At 45.2% G+C, this 20004-nt stretch overlaps 1 protein-coding gene across 4 annotated transcripts in view; it reads right to left on the bottom strand.

Annotated features, from left to right (window-relative positions):
• Positions 1-5829: 5829 nt before the first annotated feature.
• Positions 5830-20004, bottom strand: part of MIB2 (MIB E3 ubiquitin protein ligase 2) — a 34695-nt gene continuing 20520 nt past the window's right edge. For 3 of the 4 annotated variants that reach the window (XM_062012899.1, XM_062012900.1, XM_062012902.1), the window contains 12 exons: positions 19009-19113; positions 18104-18266; positions 17001-17134; positions 15791-15939; positions 15009-15165; positions 14165-14319; positions 13444-13570; positions 12117-12347; positions 10834-11012; positions 10066-10250; positions 9280-9345; positions 5831-7496 (listed from right to left, as the gene is read on the bottom strand). In XM_062012899.1, the coding sequence (XP_061868883.1) occupies positions 7255-7496; positions 9280-9345; positions 10066-10250; positions 10834-11012; positions 12117-12347; positions 13444-13570; positions 14165-14319; positions 15009-15165; positions 15791-15939; positions 17001-17134; positions 18104-18266; positions 19009-19113 (1893 nt within the window). In that variant the 3' untranslated portion in view covers positions 5831-7254. Of the gene's footprint in view, positions 7497-9279; positions 9346-10065; positions 10251-10833; positions 11013-12116; positions 12348-13443; positions 13571-14164; positions 14320-15008; positions 15166-15790; positions 15940-17000; positions 17135-18103; positions 18267-19008; positions 19114-20004 lie in introns of all 4 variants that reach the window. The other variant, XM_062012903.1, reaches the window with a different exon arrangement.

Here is a 20004-nt window from a genome sequence, read left to right as displayed (position 1 = left end):
CAGAGGGCAAAAAGAACTGTGTCATCTCTCACTTTCACAAGCAAACAGCAGCGAGGGGCAGTTCTGTTGCCCAACAGTGTGAAATACCCCTAAAGGCTATCTGAAGCTTTTGAAAGGTTTCAGAAACTTCTTGCAGTTTTAACAATGAAAAGCAGCCTCCTTTGTATTTTTTCTCTCTGGTTCATAGCCGAGCTTGAAACGTTTCTGAAGTGTCTTTTCAGAGCACAGCTGACCTGGTGCTTTTGAACAACTCAGGGTCAGTGTGGCCAATGAGTCTGTGCAGCTTCATGAAAATACTCTTTTGCAATTCTCACCAAACCCCATCCTTTCAGCAGAGTGGACTAAGTGCAGCAGTGGTTCAGATATCACAGGAGCACAGAATAAAGAATGACCCAGAGGGAAGCGATGGATAGACTCACAAAGGAAAGCTGGAACTAGGAGGAAGAGAAAGAGCAGAAAGCAAAGGTACAGGGCTCTGATTCCTGGGGACCAAAGCAATCAGCTGCAGCAGCCTGAGACAGTGGCTCATCTCAGCTGGTAGCTGCAACTCCCCAGAGACAGTTACACCTCTTCCCAGTAGCACAGCTGGCACAATAAAACGTGCCTGGGTGTGAGCACTCTGAAACATGGGACTTTGTTCTGGGCTCCACAGAGCAAATGCAACTCCCTCTGTGGTTTAAGCTGTAGACCACAGCATGAGGTGAGAAACTGGTAACAACACACTCCTAAGCTCAGCAGTGTCTCCAGTCCCTTGAACAAGTTTCTGTGGGAGACTGCAGAGAAGAACACATCTGCAGAGAGACTGACTGAGAGGGAATCTTGAAGTAAAAACCTGCCTTGGAATGGGGCTCAGAAACTTGAGCCAAGAGCACTTTCTCCAGTAAAGCAGAACTGGCTTGAGAGAAAAGCACTGCTAACACACACAGTGCTGGAAGAACAGTCATGGAGCTGCCTAACAGCAGTCACTGTGGCTGGTAAGAGTCAAGAGTCTGAAAAGGACTTCAACTTCTGCACTCTTACACATGCCCTCTCCTCTGGCCCCAGTATTTGAGCATCTCATAGTCTCCCAGAGCATTTAATCTCACACCAGCCCTGAAGGTCTATTATTTGCACCTTACAGGTTAAGACCTGGAGTACTGTGCAGGAAAAAAGACTTGTCTGAGGTCAAGCATGGAATCCTGCAGAGCAGTCTGAGTATGACCACAGGAACTTGAAGTTTGAAGCACAGAATGAGACACACACCCACACAGCCTACACACCCCCACAGCCTGAGAAGAGGAAGATTGTCCTTTGTCTCAATGTAAATAAAATAACAGTTTTCTAGAGTACATTTTGGCTCAGCCCTCACCTCCAAAATTAGTATCTAGAGCTTCAGTAAAAGCACATCCTTGAGGACCCCACTGTTTCCAAACACTTGTTCATGCTGGGCAGCACAGCCATGGCTTTTCCCATCAGTTACTGAAGGATGTGAATGGGCAGAGACCATACTGTCTACTAGCCCTTGACCTTCTTGTGCCACGTGTGGTGGGTGAAAGGGAACTTCTGGCTGCTGAGATGACTCATAACCTCTGTGACATTTCAGGTCCTGCTCCCCTGTCACAGCAGCAAGCAGGTTATGCCTCGATGGGTCAGAGGTGACAGAGAAGGGTTTCTTGGGAAGCACCTTGTTCACTGTCCCCCCAGCACACTGTGCCCATCCACAAACCCAGGGCTTGTGCAGCCAATGTCACCAAGGCAGTGCCTGCAGAGTGCTTCCAAAACTTAACAGTCAAGTCAAATATTTGCTGAGAAACCAGGTCAGCAGTCAGGCCAAGACAAACCTCAGTTATTATGGCAATGAGAGCCTGATGAGGAAAACTCTTATGCCAAGGTGTTCAGACCTTCGAGATGCAATTTGGGAGCTAAAGGGAGACAAACTGAATGCTGTGCATTTACTTCTGGTAAAGGCAGTGTGCATCTGGATTCTGGGGTGCACAGGCTCTGTGCAGAATCCTCAGTGTCACTGCTGGCAAAGAGTGAAATGTCAGGTTTATGATTGATTCATTAACACAGTGATTGTTGAACTTCAAGCACAGCTCACTTCTGTAGATTTCCTGAAGGACCAGAGTGCTCATCTGTTGACATTTCAGGCCTGTTCTCTGCCCTGGGTTACGAATATCACAACTTTCCCAAGAGATACTTGTGCTTAAAGGACTCTCAGATGCAGCCATCAGTGGCCTCAAATCTACAGCACTTACCAGATGCTTCAGACAACTCCCTTCTGGGAGTGCCAAGGGCAAGAAGTCAGTCAGAACTCTGAGGTTTTATCTCTGTCTTTTCCAACAGCTGAAACCCTTCTCCTGCTTTATCAGGCCGGCTGAGCCCCTGAAAGGGCTTTTACACAACTGCCTGTGACTTCAGAGTCCTGATGAATTTTAGAGGTTCTCCAGTGCAGATATTTGGTTTGGACTACAGGCAAGAACTGTCATCTGACTATATTTGGACAGAAAAACATTCCTGGCTTTGGTTTCTGCACAGTGTCTGACAGCAACGGAACACATTACGCTCGAAGGAATCCATATGGTGTGATGGGGAATAGGAAAGGGAGAACGGGCTACAGAACTGGCTTTGCTTTGTCTTCATGCTGTTAGCAGCAGTGACCAGGACCTGGATACCATTTGTAGGGAGCTGGGACTTGCTAAGCCATCAGGGAAGTATATCCTGAGACCTCTGCCTGCAATAAATGTAATGAAAAAGCAGGCTCTAAGCAGCTGTCAGAAGGGAATGAACGTGGCATAAAACCTACAAGGACCAACTAGAGACTATGGAGAACATAAAGAACTGGATCATTTGCACAACACAACACATTTTTCCTGTTAAATCATCCCAGTCTTTCTTGGCTCTTTAAATCAATTACTGAACTGTTTATAAAGTGGGGCTGCTGTAAAACACACAACATATGGCTGTGTCCCAAGGGCAAGTTTCAGCTCAAAAATAAATCCCTGCTCACTTGCATGGATTATTCTTGGCATTTCTCTCCTCCCCTTTATTCAGCAACGTTAATGTTACACCCTCCTTTCCTCACTGTTTCTAAGTGTTCTCTCTGCTACATTTGCCACCTTTAGGAGGAATGCCAGCCCTGGTACAGCAGGCCAGGAAGCACACTGGTACTGCTGCACTGGGGTCCCCAAAAGGACACAAGAACAACCTGTTACAACATATCTACACTCATGCTAAGAGGTCCTACAGAGACCATTAGGGCTAGAACTGCAGCTGACCATCCAAAACAAACCTCACCTCTTATGAAACCTCTTATTTATTCATGGATTAATATATCCAGCATTGGAACAAGCTGCTCCCATTAGTTTCCCGTCATGAACTGGGAGTTCTACATGGTAGTGGAGAAGACAAGAGAAAAAGGAGGATCTGACATCTGATCGTATCTGATGGCTCAAGTCCTGAGCATCAGTGTTTCATCTCCAGGGCACCAGTCCAATTGCAGGCCACAGGCAGGGGAGGAGGAGTACACACAGCTGAATGTGATTTACCACATCTTGGCTCCTTGGTGGCCCATGTGAAAAGAATTAGCAAATCCTCATATATCTCTTTATTTTAAAAAGCACTTACATGTTTATCCCTTCACCTCACAACGTGGGGGAAAAAACCAACCCAGCATTCTTGCATGGCTCCTGTGGGAATGCCAGTTAAAACTTGTACTTTGTCAATGGCTCATGCACTACAAAGGACTTTATCTATGGTAGCAGGGAGCAACACTCCCCAGGGAGGAGGGGAACAGTCCCCAAGCATTCTCCCACTTTTTATCACGCAGCCCCTCGTGATCAGCATCTGCTGATGTTCCTAGAAAAATCCATGGTTTGCTGAATAGCAAATGAGCTGAACACAAGGGTTTGCTCCAGCTGGCAGAGAAAATGGAATATTTTGCTTAACTGTCAATTTGGAGCTGCAGCTCACACAGTGCCTGTACTGGTCTGACCTGGTGTTACCAAAGAGCCGTGGTCTTGACCCCAGGCAGCAGCTCAGCAGCCCACTTGTGGCCATGGAGCAAGTAGAATGTCAGGAACTAAAGGAGGGGATTTTTTTCTCAATACACAGGTAATAAAGCATGTCCATGAGAGTAAGAATTGCTTCCCTGGGTGGGGATGTTTTTGTCATTGCTTTTTGGTGGGTTATGTGTTAATAATCTGTAATCTCTTTGTGGATGGACCAATCCTGCTGAAACCCTGGGAGCAGCACGGACCAGTGGGAGTGTAATCAAAGGAGAGCTGGGTTCTTTTCTGTCTCTTTTGACAAGCAGTCATCCTCAGTCTCATGCTGTCTGTAAGATGTGAAGCTTTGGCCCCACTCCCAAGTATGAGATGAGCTGCCATCTTATAGTTAAAGAGTTTTACACCAGAAAAACTCATCCTTCCCTTTCAAACCCATGGCTGTACATCACTGCAAGGTACAGGGCTGCATTTCAGGAGACAGCAGAAGCCCCAGTGAAAACAAGGAGCTTCCCTGCTCATTTGCACAAGACCTGTCCATGTCATTTGTGGGAGATCAGCTGGTAATAAACATCACACACAGAGTTACTCACCAAGCACACTGAATCATACAAAATTCGTTGTCTTCCCTTTGCACTCACTGGCCCAAGTCACTCCCTGAGCCCAGCCCTCTGTATAAGCAGCTTATCAAGAAAGAGAAAACAGCAGAACCTTCTTCACTCCTCCACAACCTCTGACTCCCGTGGAGCTGAGCCTGCCATGGGTGGGCAGAGCTTGCCAAGAACATACCTGGCACATATGGGCATGTTTGCCTTTTGTTGTGTTCCTGTGGCTCCACTGACCATCTTGTCTCTTCTCTGTTATGGTGCAGCAACTCACTTCTTCTTACTAGGAAAAGTAAAGGGTCAAAATGGTCCTTAACTGCTCAGCTCTTGCTCCTCAAAAGCAATCTCCTCGGGAAGAACGTACACCCAACCTAACACGATGGACAAACCCCTTCTGCAGGATTATGCTGTGCAAAATTCCATCTCTAACTTGGCCACACAATGAAAACGAGATCAGGACATCTTGAAGTGGAAGCAGCATTTAAAACATTAAAACATAAACTGAATGGAGCTTTTCTTTCCCTACAAAATCTCATTAGGCAGGGAAGAAATAAATAGTGTTTTACCTCTCCATTTTCTGCCCCAGCTGCCGTTGGGAAGTTGAAAGCTGCAGCCTTCCTACACTTTTTTTCCTTAGGAAGAATAATCACTTGGAAGCCTCCACTCGTTTGGTATCCAAGAAATTATTTAAAACATGAAGCAGATGCTCCCTTTGCTTCCTCCTGAATAAACACACTCCCTAGGCATAAGGGTAACACAACAGCCAGTGAAGAGTTTGCCATCACTGCATCCCCTTCCCCAGGTGCCACCACACACTTACACATTTAACACACATGGTGAAGCATTGATCAGTTTTACCTGTAGGAAACTGCTTTTGGATTTGATATAGAGGCTCCTGAAAGAACTGAACTTCAAAAATCTCACTTACCATGGGGCTGGGGTAGTACATAGCCTGGAGAATTCCTGACTTGCACCAAATAGTGCTTAAAGCAGCTCTTACATTACAAAGACAGCTCAGTCTTGTACTTTTTGAAAGCAGCCTTTGCAGTGCACTTCACTACTCCTGCCCTAGCACAACACAGCAAACACTTGGGGGCAATGTCTGGTTTATTCCAAATTGACACTAACATGGACTTCTAGGAAACACATAAATTTGCACCTCTGATTTTTACCCAAGCTGATTCTGAAACTCAGCTTTAGGTCATTTGAGTGGTAAATCGAAACCAACCAAGTCATTGATGGGTTAAATCTGACCCATTTCCAGAGCTAAAACAAATCCACCGAAACTGAAAGAGCCCGAAGTGAATATTTTGACCAAGATTGTCTGTAAGAGTCAAAGATTGTGACAACAAGACTTTCTCAGGACACCAGGGATTGGAAAGAAAGAATAAACACTCCTGTAACCACCACATATTCCACAAAGTTAAAAACATGTTTAAAGGATTCGTCACCTCTTTTCTAATGAACAAAACCAGTAAAGGAACACAACAGCTTTGGCAGTTTTAAATAGTGCTTGCAATATGCAACAAACAGTATGCTCCTGTGTAACTGTGTCACAAGCATACACACCACACACACAGACATGTATGCACACACACAGAGCACACCAGAGCCCTGCAGGCTGCCACTTCCATCAACAGTTACAAGATGAACTGAGGGGATGGTATTTCTTCAGTCAGACAGCTGGAGAACACAATACAGCTGGATCCATATTGCAGGGACTGTTTGTACATTCATTTTAATGCTCAGGAAAATATATATTTCATTTTATTAAGTTTTGCTGCAAAACAATGAAACAAGAATGAAATCCCTTTGTCTTCTCATGTCTTAGTTATTACTATTTATTTTCTTTACACTGTGATTGGAGTATTTAACACCTGCCTTTGGCATATGGATAGAAAGCTCAGGAGTCTCTGAACACATGGTTGTGCCAAAAAAAATATGGAAGAAGAGTGTCACTTAGAGGTTAGAAATATTTGTTGTAATAACATATCTTCTCCAATCAGTGTTCACTACTTCATCTCTAAGGCACACACTCTGTCTTTAGGATCTCATTACATCCAGGTTTGCCTCTGCAGCCCATGTTCTTGTTGAGCCTGTGAGTACTAGTCGAGAGAGCATGCTGTCTTAGGACATGACCTCCCACCAGAGACAGGCATCTGGGAGAACTGATGCCACAACCCATCTCCTCTGTATCTCCTCCATTGCCTGCCAAGGTAGAAGGTACATCCTCCCACAGCATCTCCTTCCAGAGCAATGCAAGGCTGCAAATCTGCCGTTGCAGGCCACTAGACGTGATGCAGTTACTGGAGTTGGATGCTGTTGAAAACATCTGCACATGGAAGTCTATTTGCCTCTGGTCTCAAAATCTCTCATGCCTTCAGTAGATGGGTCAGTGTTCTTTACTGCAGGCCTTCGAGGGATCAGCAGCACAGGGCGAGGGGGCTGCCTGCCCTCAAGCACTGCTCCTTGGCCTTAGGACACTGTGAGCAGAGGGGAATCCCTCCACCTCCACCCAAGTCACAGCAGTTATTTGCTTCCCTCTCTTTCAGGATGGCTTTGCAGGAAGCCAAACACACCAGCCTGACCAGCACTTCTCATCTACAACTCAAACAAAAAGGACGCAAAGGAGGGAGGCGGGAACAGGAAGGGAAGCAAGCACACCCTTAGACAAAGATCTGGATCCTCTCCCGGATAGCCTGCCTGCAGATGGGGCAGACGGTGAGCGCTGTGCTGCAGTCTGGGCAGGAGCCGTGGCCGCACTGGAAGACCAGTTTGATTTGGTCATCGATGCAGATCGGGCAGGTGATGCGCTCCTCCATCTGCCGGTAGCGGCTCTGCAGCTCCTCCATCAGCTTCCTCTGATCCGTGCACTCTGAGCTCGGGCTGCACTCCACCTCAGTGCTGTCTGGAGGAGTGGAGAGCAGGAAGAGAGTTAGTCACCAGTGTGCTCTGCCTCGTGCAGTGTCTCTTTAACTAGACTCTGCCCCTCAAGAGGAGCAATGAGTTGAGACTGAACTCTCTTCACTGAGGGTTATCCAGGGATTCCTCACACAATGCCTTTCACAGGCTGGCCAGTGTTGCTTTCCTCTGTTTAGCTGCTCAGCTGGTTTGTGTGTGTCTGATTTAGTTTGAGTTTGTTTGCTGGAGGTTTTTTTAAAGGAAACAAGACATTGTCTGTGATGTCCTGCCTGCTGCTACCTTCAGGTAAGAACAGTCAAATCTGGTTCTGCTGCTCTGCCATACTGAGCCTGGGAATCCTTACAGTGCCATGAGAAACGTGTTCTCTCAACCTCCTGTCCACACTGGGGATTCAAATTTTTGGTTAAGTTTTTCAGGACACAGGTTTAAACAAGAAGAAACCATTTGAAATCACTTATGTTGACTTTTGCATACAATAAGCTACACAAATAAGAGTCATTTGATCAACTTGAAATGAAAGAACCACAAATCCTGGCCAGCTGCCAGCTTAGGTACATAGAGTCTTCCTGGTCTCACCTTGATACAGCTCACTGTTCATCCTCTGCTCCTCCATCTTTGATTAGGTAGATTTACACTTTAATACAGATGTCCCTTTCCCCAAGGTTCTGGAATTAACTGCACTTCAGTGGTGCAAGAAGAGATTTCAGATCCATAAAGGTGAAGCATGCTCAGGGATGGGGAGCTTGCTAAAGGTAAACACTGAAGACACCACTGATAGGGAAGCCCTGCTGATATTTTCAGAGATCTTGATGCTCCTCCCCCAGCAGAACTTTGCATGCAAATGTTTCTTTTGGAATTCTCATCCTTATTTTGCTGCCAGCCTGTAGCAAAGACAAATGCTTCTGCCTGCTGTCAGGTACACTTGCTAGTTTTTTGCATTGTGAATTTCCAAAGAGAATTTCTGCCCTTGTCAGCTGTGTATTTCCAAAGCCATGTGATAGATTCTTGGTTCCTCTCTGCTTTTGTCCAAGCATCAAGTCATAAGACTACAGCCTGACTACAACAAAGGAGTCCACAATGCTAAGCCATGAGCAGCAGGACATGCAGTTCATTTTCATTTGCACTTGCTCTAAGAGTGATCTCAGCCAGATCAACATCAGCTCTCACAAACACTATGGAAAAAGCTTCTGTGGACAACCTGCATTAATTCCAAGGCAAGTGCAAACCTGATTCTAGCTTGCTGACATGAATAACATTACTCATTCTGGATGCTGTAATGTGCACAGAAGACAATCTGTTTAAAACTGGGCTAAAGAGCTTTAGCAAAACAATCCAGCTCAGTGATTCCTGGAGAGCTGGCTAATGGCAGCTCTGCATAGGCACAGTAATTTCAGTCAAAGGAGAAGCAAGGCTTTCACAAGATGTAATTTGTCCCTTCTCATAAATTTTCACTGTTAAAACCCCACCTGTGAAAATGCTCAGACATACTGAGAACCTGATATTTGCTTTCAATATACAAAATAAGCCAGGCACAGGACAAGCTTCCTCAAATGTCCTGTCTGTGCAGCTTGAGCTTGGCCCATGACACCTGAGAGAATCTACTTCTTCCTCTCTGGTCAATGTAACAGGCCCCACATACACCAAAAAACCCCCAAAGAAACCCCACTCCCTTCCCTATGCCTATCTCACTGCAAATCATTGCTGCTGCTCAAACTAACGCTGTGCAGGAGCCTTCCCATAGCACTTAACAGCAGGAACAACAAACATACCTTGTTTCAGTTTTTTGGTTATTGTCACTTGACATTTGATGCACTTCTTCATTCTCCTGGAGCATTCTACCACAAATGACAGAACACATTACAATTAAGCCCACTGATGCACAAACCAAGGAGAAGATGACAGAATCAAAAACAGCTTTGAACAACCTGAGACCTCTCTGGATGATTAAGAGATTGTTTCTGCATGAACTGAGGACACTGCCTTTTTTTTGAGCTACATTCTGGCTCTTGTGCTAGCAGCACAATACAACATCTTTCAGTCCTCAGTGCCCTGTGCTACTGGAACTGCTGCACTGTGGATCGAAACAGCCCTTTGCTCTGAAGAAGAGGGCACAGCTCTGGCACACAGTCCTTACCAAATTCCCTGTGGTCAGATTGCTGACATGTTTGAGCAGGCCACCACTGAAACAACTGAAATGCAAACCAGCAACAAAAGCCAGGGAAGAGGGAAATCCTTCTTTGACAGATAAAGCATTGCCAGCTAGAACAGAAACATCTGGCTTTCCTTCTAAATTATTCAGGGCATCTATAAGCACAGGCAAAACTCCCTGGAGTCCCACTCAGCAGGCAGTCAGAACACTGTGCTTTTCACAGATAGCTTTAGACATCTTATCTGATGGTGGTGCTGAAGTCATGCTGGGGTTGTTTCAGGACAAAAACAGCACAATAGCTTTGTGTCTAAACAGAGCTTGATTTATGACAGCTCATCTGGGAAGTTGTGGTGGGACAGAAAAGAATACTTTTATTTAAAGGAAAAAAACCCCAGACTGGACTCACCTTCACATACAATACTGTGCTGGCATGGGAAAAAATGGATGAGCAAGGCCAGCTCTGAGCAGACCAGGCACTCTGTGGGGACTGCCACACTCGAGACACTAAGGTTGGTCATTGTGTTGGGGGTAGTGTGCACACGGCGAAGGCTGCAGGTGATGGCTGAACTGTCTGAAGAAACCTGCTGTTCCCTGCAACCACAAACATGTCATAAAATTCTGACTAAAAAGAAAGGGAAAGAGCAAGATGTCTAATAGTTATGCAAGTTGAAACTGTTCTTTGGGAGAGAAACAGTAAGGTGTTGAGAGCACTGCTGGGAAGAGTCAGTTTTTAGGAGCTATTCTATAATACAGGCTTGGATTCAGACTTCTGTTGTGGCATTATGAGCCCCAAAGCCCTCAGCATCCAGTCCACTGAAAGTAAAACAGAACCCAGTATTACTCTGCAAGAGAGAAGTTGCTCTTGGCCTCAGTGGTCAGTCTTCTCAAGACTGCCTCAGGGCTCTCTACAGAGGACAAGTCTGCACTGAGCAGTATTAATCTGCTTTTCTCAATGGTTCCAAATGGCAGCATTGACCCTTTAATAACCCCTTCAGAAACACAAGGCTAGCAGCCAGCTCCAGATGAAACAGGAGCTGCTCAGACTAACAGTCAAAGTGTTTCAGAGACCCTTCCTGCCTCCTGGAACCAGAGCTGCATGCAGTGACACCACAGTGCTGTGGGAGCACTGTGCAAAGAAGTATCCTGCAGGTAGTTTCCAGAGGACATGGTTTACCTGAATTTCTGCGAGAAGTCCTTGATGACCTGGACAATCCTTCCGTCCGTGATCAGGTCTAAAGGAGACTTTCCCCGATGGTTTGCATAATTAATATCTGCTCCTTCTTGTGCTAAGTAACATGCAATTGCAGTTCCAACATTCAGCTCTACATTTCCAAGCAAGCCAGAAGCCTGCAGCTAAAAGATGTTGAGAGTCACTTTGTGTTAATGAACAGTTCGTTTTGTAGCTTTGATCTGTATCAAATTCTAAACAAAATCTTAATCCTTTTACTTAAAATTGTGAAGTGCCATTCAGCATTCTGTCTGCATATAAACAGCAGGTTCAAATCTCACATCCCTGCAACAAGAGTGCATGAAACTGGTCCTAACTAGTGCTAACCATGGCTAACCATAGTAAGAGGCATTCACTGCTTTAGGTGGTGAAAAGGATGTACACTGGTGACACCACAGTACACACCAACTGAAGAACAGCTGATGTATGGAGCCCCAAGTGAGAGCTATTTAAAAAGCCACTTATTTGTGTATATTATCCAAACTAATTTGAATTCAACATTTTCCACTGACTTAAAAGACCAGAACATGTAGATCAGGGCAAGTAAAACAAGATGTGAAGGTGTCTGTAGAATCTAAATATGGTGTCACTGTAAGTAGCATTGGGAATGACACACACAGATCCTTCATGTTACTTCAAGACTTTCTGTGTCCAGGACTGGCTATTGGCTGTCCTCAGCACAAGCTAAGGCCTAACAACTAACAAAGCTGTTATGCAGACTTTCCAGCTCAGGTTTTGTAAAGACATAGCCTTTATTTTTCAGCCTGATATGTCTCACCTCTCACATTCTGCTCTACATCTACAGATAACTAGGGTGTTTGTGGTTAGCTATCCTCATATTTTCCATGCCATCAGATGGAAATGAATTGCTGTGGTTCTAGGGCATGAATTAAACCCAAGACTCTTGGCTCTGCAACTGGACTCATGACCTTTCCCATGTCAAGAAAGAAGAACACAATGCTAATAAAAATATCCATGGGGACAGTATGAATTGTTGTCTGACTATGTGAAGTTTTGTGCTATAAATTCATGCACATCCTCAGAGGCCCCAGAGGATCTATTCTTGCTTTCTTACCAGTAAGAAGCCTCATTTCCACACTCCTCTTCTGGACTGGCTTACACAATTTCCCTGCCTTCCTTTGGCCCCTTAGATCCCACTGTCTGCTGCTGTTCTACTATTAAGCATTTTCCTGCCCTTGGTGCTGGAACTTCTCTGCCTTCCAGCTCACCTTGGAAAGAAGGGACAACCCCATCTCCCCTTCACGCTTCTCCATCATGACGAACATGAGCTGCTGGCGTTCCAAAGCAATGTGCATGGCTGTGTCCCCATCCTCATCTTCAGCATTGACATCGCTGCCCTCACTGACCAGGAGCTGCACCATGCCCACGTGGCCCTGGATGACTGCCAGGTGCAGTGCTGTCTGGTTACGGTTGTTCTTGAGGTTGACATCGCAGCGACCCTTGAACGGAAGAATCACACCAGAGGGAGTTGTTGCTGCTGAGTCTGGATGAAGGTGAGTGTTGTGGCTGGGGTGCTTCTTGAGACCCCAAGTCCATCCTCATCCCAGAGCCCCAGAATGGTGGGGGCTGGAAGGTCCCTCCAGAGTCCAACCCGCTGCTAAAGCAGGTTTCCCTCGATCAGGGAGCACAGGAACGTGTCCAGGTGGGTTTGGAAACCTCCCAAGAAGGAGATTTCACACTCCCTCTCGGCAGCCTGGGCCAGGGCTCCCTCACCCTCACAGCACAGAAGTATGTCCTCATGTTCAAGAGGAAATTCCTGTGTTGCAGCCTGTGTCTGGTACCTCTTGTCAGGACAACAGTACAGACATACTCAAGAGAGCAACATGATGCAGCCCTCTGTAACTTAGCCACACAGACCACACAGCTCAGATATCAAAAAAGGGAGGATCAGAAGCCAAGTGCCCAACCAGCACACAGATGACACTTTCCTGGTGATGACTTGGATATGACAACTCATCACTTTCCTGACACAAACAAATCCTGGAACTACGTTCATGCAGTCGCTGCTCTAAAGCAATACTGATCCCTTGCTGTCTGTTGTGCTTTGATTTCCCCTCTCCAAGGCAAAGAGAAGAAAAACTTGTTCAAATCCAGATCATTCTGCCCCTCTGCCAAATCTGCAGCGGAAGGCAGCAGCAAGGGTTAGAGACAGAGAGTGTTTAAAGATACGAAAACTGAGCTCTGACCTGTACCTATGAGTTACAGGCTCTGAATACAGATCTACATCTTCCTTAATGAGCAGGTTACCAGCTATTCTGGAGTCCCTTCATAAACATCACTTCATTGAACATTTTCCAGTTCTAGTTGCAACTCACTTTGTTCCAGCCTGCAAAATACCCTTCTCCTCTACTGTCAGTGCCAAAGGAAATACCCTCAGGAATGCCAGCCCCGTACTTCAGGCAATCAATGCCAGCTCTTCAAAGAGACAGGGACGTTCTGGTGAGTTCCAGCATTAACTTGATAGTGCTTAGGAAGTGCTGGCGTTTGGGAGTGAGACAGATGGGAGTTTTAGGTGGTGCTGGTTTTGTTTCTTACCTCTTTGATGAGAATTTCTGCAACTTCTTTGTGATTATTGAGAGCAGCAAGATGCAGAGCAGTGAAGCCATCTTCCTTTTTGGAGTCAACTAGCTGTCGAGCTCTTGCTAGAATCTTCTTTATGGCTCTAGAACGTTGGAGGTTAACAGAGATGGAAGAGTTACTTTATCAGCAAGAAGGGACAGGCCTGCCTCTCCTGCTCAGGAGTTATACAATTTAATAGGCAGCACCATGAGCTGGCACCCGTGATGCAGGGCACTCTGTGTCTCAGATGGAATTACAAGAATAAAACAAAAGCCCTCAGTTATCATTTAATAAAGTAGGGTAAAGTCCCACTGCTATGAAAATAATGAGCAGATTTATCTTTGGAAGAATTCTCAGACAGCCTTTTCAAGTACCATTTACTACAGACCTTGTCCTGTCCTTCCATGTATGAACTGAAACATTGAAGGAGACTATTCAGAAGCAGATAGCTCTCTAAACCAAGCTAGGGAAGTGTGAGAAGAATGGGATAGGGAAAGTGGACAGCAGTTTCCCGTGAATGCATAAAGGACAGAAGGAGGGCAACAGCTATACCTATCCATACCTAAACCCAAGAGATGTATAACCAACCATTTCCTCCCTACCTATCTAGAACTACATTTGCCACCTTCTGACTGCTACGACAGCAAGCTCGAGGTAACATCTGTAAAAGCAGTAAAAATGAAAAGAGATCACTTACAGCTTGTTGCCTTTTAGAGCAGAATAGTGCAGCAGGTTGAAGCCTTGGCAGTTCTGGACAGTGAAATCTATGTTGGGTACTTCAGTGAGAATCTCAATGACAACTTTGTAATCTGCAGTGATAGCATAATGCAGGGGAGTGTCTCCCTGGGAATCCTATCAAGGATACCAAAGCAGAATAGGGGTTACCTACCCCAGTGTCAAATGAAACAGCTCTCCCTGAGAGACACTTTGAGACACAGAGATAAATAGTGTCACCACAACTACAGGTCAAACATCCAAACACTACTGGCACTCACAGCAGTTTCATAGCCTTTGGGAAATCATTTCCCCAGGGCTTGAAACCAGCTGCTGAGTAGGCAGGTGCTAACATTCCTAACCAGCTTGGAGAGACTGAGCCAGCACAGTCCAGTCCCACCACCATAGAAGCACGCTCTAAAATTAAACAGGCTGGGTCCAATTCACCATCACTACCCTTCAAGTTCCTAAATGCCAGTCTTGAGTATCTCACTACTCCTTATTGCTGGGAAGAGGAGTGTTTCAGCCACACATGTGAGCAGCACGTCAGCTCTCACTGAAAGCCTAAGTCCAGCACCAGAGTGTTCCTGAATTGAGCTAAGCAGACTAATAATGATGAAGGGGTAGACCCAAACCTGGAAATTCAGAGTACTGAAGCTGGAGGAATACTTCCTCTGTGCAATGCACAATAGTGCACTCTAAGAGAACAACCTTCAACTTCTACAGAGCACTAAGACATAAAGAAGCATCTCCCTGCCTCAAAAAAACAACAACAAAAAGGCCAAGCATCACCACACTCCCCAAATCCCACAGAACCCCAAACTTACTGGGAGGTTGACATCACAGTTGAGCTCACAGAGGGCCCGCACCACCTCTGTGAATCCTTGGCTGACAGCCACATACAACGCTGTGCACTTTGCATTGTTCAACAGGTCTGCACTGGCTCCTTTACTAATAAGCACACGGGCAACCTCAGCTTGGTTTCTGATTTAAAAGCAAGGAGGAAGACACATTAGATTCAATCCTTTGCAGACAGGAAATTCTTCCTCTTTGCAAGGCAGCATAACTTCTTGGGTTTATTATCCTCTCGAGCTTATCCCACTTTGTCTTATTATTAGGAAAAAACAACCACACAACAAAACCTTCTTATTCTGCACTCTGGAATCTACTCTCTTTTTGCTTTAAATCAACAGCAATCTCCCTCTCAATGATGAATTCTTCCCTGGTAACTAACAACACAAATCTTTCATCTTGCTCTGGAAAACATAAGCACTTACAGAAACCAACCAACCAACCTAATCCTGATCAACCAAACCACCCCCACATCCTGCTGAAAAAAATCTAATTACCAAAACCTCCTTATCACTTGTTCTGATTTGCCCTAAAACTCTTAGTATGGAAATTGACCTCGTTGTGATGGTTAAGTCTGTGGCCCTGAAGCTCAAAGGCCAATTTCTAACAGAATGTAATACCAGAGAAAAGTCTCCATCAGCCACATACCTTTCATGCTTCCATTCCCACACCCTTCGCATGCTCATTCATATCTAAGAACGTCCTTTTTCAGCCCTTTAGTCTTGTACCAGTGACAGCAAGAAGAAAGACATCCTACCCAAAAGCTGCATAGTGCAGTGCTGTATCCCCTTCTTCATCCCTTAGGTTGACAGAGGCATGTGCCTGCAGCAAAATCTTCACAACATCCAGATGCCCCTGGTAAGAGGCAATCTGCAGGGCAGTTCTACCCTGGTTCTTTGCATCAACCTACAGGAAGGACAGAGACACAGCAAACAGCTTGGTTAGGAAGGACTCTGCCTTGTGTTGAGGCTTAGCTCTGGTCTACAACAGGCCTAGCAGGATGGAAGCCACTAGCTGCAGAATAGCTGCAGGTTCAGAAATGCTAAGCAGAATCCACGCCCTGTGGGCTCTGTTTTGTGTACATGAACTACAAGGCTGACCTTGTCTCAGAGTATTTCTGAAGGGGAAGGGGACAGCACATTTAGTCAAGAAGGGAGAAGTGAGTGAACAGAGCTGGAAGTCAGAGCTCTAATTGCAGCTCCAATGCCAAATCTCTCTATGCCTGCAAGCATAATACTTCTTGACATCTCTGCCAACAATTCCTTTCCCAATAGGAATATGTGTGAGATCAAATAAGCTTTGCTTAAGGCTTTGAAGATGCCAAGTCCCCATTGTTCTATGTTACTCCAGGTACTTTAATGGGCACAATAACTGGAGGGTGTATCACAATGTTGAACTGTTGCAATTTTGAGAATAAAATGGACTGAAAAACAAAGGGAGGCTGTGTGACAGGCAAGGGGAAAAAAAAAAGAAAAAGAAGCTACTGAAATCAGCAGGAGGCTGAGATGAGGGAGCTAGCAAAACCTCAGCAGACTGGCAAGGAGAAAATGGGTTTGTTTTTTTCCCTGCAGCTGGTTCTATGCAGCAGTCAGGAGAGCAGGACAGACAACACTTCCCTTGACTCACTCAAAATGATGGCAACTCATTTAGGCAAGGAGTCATTAGAGGCCACTGTGTTATTCTTCCATTTACACAAGAGAATTTCCAGCTTTGGAAATGTGCTGTAAGGCTTAACTGTAGTTCAGATTTAATGCCTCAAACTGGAACTGTAAAACATGCACATTTAACATTCAAATTGAATCCTAAACTACAGCAAAATAATTTTCCAGTTGTTAGGAGCTAATACTAGGCCTGAAAAATCTATTCTTTTTCTCTCATACTTTTCCCACTTGACTAGAAAAATGTTATGACAGTATTTTAAATAAGAGCAACAACAAGCAACCATTCAGGATGTCTTCAAAACTTGCCTTATCTGGGTACTTCTGAAGGACCTCTCGAACTTTAGCTGCATTATTGAGCGCTGCACAAATGACCAGGCAGCCTGCATGCTCTGACTCTGTCTTCTGAGATAGCAGCTTCTCCAATACAGTAATCAAAGTACCTGGTAGGAATGAGAAACAGCCACAGGTTATGAGGGTCAAAGAGCACGTGCACACACTTGGCAGAGTACAGCTGTCTGACCATGACATGGGCCTGCTGTACCCCCAATACCTGCTCACACAAAGAGCCTGACAAATTTGTGGCTTACACAGAACTTCTGCTTTACAAATCTGATGTTTTGTGAACTCAAAAGGCATGAGACCATGCTACAGAAGACCAACACAGAAAAAATCACTACTAAAAGGCAAATAATCTGAAGAGGAATGCATGGTTTGGCAAGGATGATGTAGGGAAGAAATACAAGTCCTTTCAGATGCGCCCCTCTAATTACTGACTTTTGAGTGCTTGAGAGGACAGAGGTGTTACACTTCTCCAGAGAGAGCAAAGTTAAAAAGCATGGGCTCATAGGCAAGTTCTCCCTGAAGTCTAACTTGTGCAAACAGCTTAAGATCCATCTATATAGTAAAGTAAAAAACCCCCAGCAGGTCTATTCTCTCGCCCACACGATCCTGATATCTCAAGGAAAAAAAAGCATGGTGATGCTACAGAAAGTTTTATCAGCAGATGTACAAAAGAGACAAAATCCCCTCTACACAACATGTGATCCCAAACTCGGTTTCAGGGTGGATTTGACAACACTTTCACACAAGGACCTGGGAATATTTCACAAGCATTCAAGAATTAGTTTCCTCCTACAGGAAATGCAGCAGGATGGACCAGGAAATTGAGACAGATCAAAGCAGAAGCAAATACTGAACCTAGGGCAGTGCTATGGCTAGCCCTAAATTCTGTATTCTGCTGTTAAGGGCAGCTTTGCTTCTCAGTAAGGCACAGTTCAGCTTTGGAGCTCTGTTCAGGACAGAACAGGCATCTGAGTTTAACACTGTCCAAATGGTGTTGCTGCTGTTACACCAGAGCAACTGTTTCACAGTCCCTGACAGATCAGACATCTTTGTTCTCACTATCTCACTTTTCGATTCCTTTGCATTCTCCGTTGTCATGAGGTTTGCTTCCTCATCTCTCTGATAGGCTGTCAGGCAAGCTGGGTTAAAGGTCCAGGACTGCCCTCCAACCGACACTCGCAAATCTCCATCCCCATAGACTTTGATCACCTTGCCGATGTGCCCTAAGGTCTGCAAGGGAAAGAGAGACATTATTTTTAAGAGGGAAGATGCAGAATGCTTTGCATCTCAGAACCAATGCAATGCTTCTAAGAGTGGTGTGGCAGGCGGCACTTCTGCTGTGTGAAAAGAAGCACTGAACAGCGACACACTTGCAGACAGCTCCCACTCCAAGGACACCGGAGGGTTCTCAGCAGTTTCTCTATTACTGGTTTTACATAAGATGGGTTTCCCAGACACATTACAAATGTCTAAAGAGGAACGTGGTGAAACAACAAAACATGGCCCGAAGAACCCTGAGAGAACTAATAAAATTGGGACTAGGAAAGGTCTCCTCTGTGCATTTAATTGCTCCTGGAGGACACCTGCAATCTGCTGTTTAGCCATTCTGGTCTGATCAGGCTGTTTTTCTACTTGGACACTTTCCTGCCTCATTCCAGAGAATTAGGGAGGGTGTAGGAGGACTTGTTTACTTTGATTAAAGAAACCTCTTATCTGACTTATGGTAGCCAAATCCTTTGCCAGACTCCCCATTTACCTGCTTTGCTTTTGCTGCTGCAACAGGATTGTTTTACCACTGTGCCAATAGCACTAGGCAACGTTTATTTTGCAAGGCCTCAGCAGTTTCAGAAAGGTCTGTGCACTCACTGACCAGCAGGAACACTGGAGAGCAATGCAAGGCCAGTCACTATTACTAATGGCTTGTGAAAACTCAGGAAGTTACTGGACTGTCCTGGAACTGGCGCGCACTCACAGGTGCCATTTCATCTGTCCACTCCCCATGACCAGGTTGGAATCGCTTCACTGTTTCCATATCATCTATCACCCGGACAACATCACCAACCCAAAAGGTGTTGAGCTACAAGAAAAAGAAAGTCATAAGCTTTTGGGGGATGAAGCCAGGAAAAAAAAAAAGCAGCCATCAGTCCCTCCACCCCCACCCTCCAAAACCCCACGGAAACAAGGAGCCCACTGACTCCAAAGCAAGGTATTACAAGTCAAACTACCAAGAAATCTGTAATCACTGCACTGCAAAACAAGCATAGTCCAAGGACTGAGGTATTTCTGGTTTAGGCCAAGTGCACATTTAAGTGGGGAATTAATTTGGGAGAGATCATATTCCTTCTTTACTTTCTTCTTCAAATCATTTATAACTAATAGCAGCATAAGCTACACATGGAACTTTCCTTGGTCCATCTCCTGACTACACCTGGCTCGGCACTGGACATTTTAATTCACTTTAATAAGGATGTTAAATCTGTTTGCTATTTAGAACAGAAAAGAAACCAGAGTTTATCTGCACTGGTAATTTGCCAGATGCTCCCTCAGCTCACTGAGCTAAGAAGGGAGCAGTGTCAAAACACACTTTTCAAAGCAAACTAATTCTGCACAAAAGAGCCTGACACTGCATTTTCCACTGGTGTTGGAGTTTTTAGCACTATCTTTTTCAGGTCTTTCAGAATTTTGTAGTCTTCCAGAAGCTCCTTCTACACTATTTACCCCGTTTCTAATCATCCACATTTCAAGTCCTCAAACCTCTGAGAAAGGCCAGAGCTACGAGCTTTAGAAATGCAGACACAAAATGAGAAGAGCTGGATTAGTGACTCAGGTCATTCAGAAGAATCAGAGAGAAGCAAGAAAAAGAATGATGCAGAAAGGAGAGTAACGTGAAGACACAAGAACAAGGAAGAAAACAAAGTCAAATGGAAATGACGTGGAAGCAGGTTCATCACAAATGAAAGGCAGCTGC

The sequence above is a fragment of the Colius striatus genome, chromosome 21 (assembly GCF_028858725.1).
Source record: "Colius striatus isolate bColStr4 chromosome 21, bColStr4.1.hap1, whole genome shotgun sequence".
In the NCBI taxonomy this organism is placed as follows: domain Eukaryota; kingdom Metazoa; phylum Chordata; class Aves; order Coliiformes; family Coliidae; genus Colius; species Colius striatus.
This window is presented reverse-complemented; position numbering and strand designations above follow the sequence as displayed.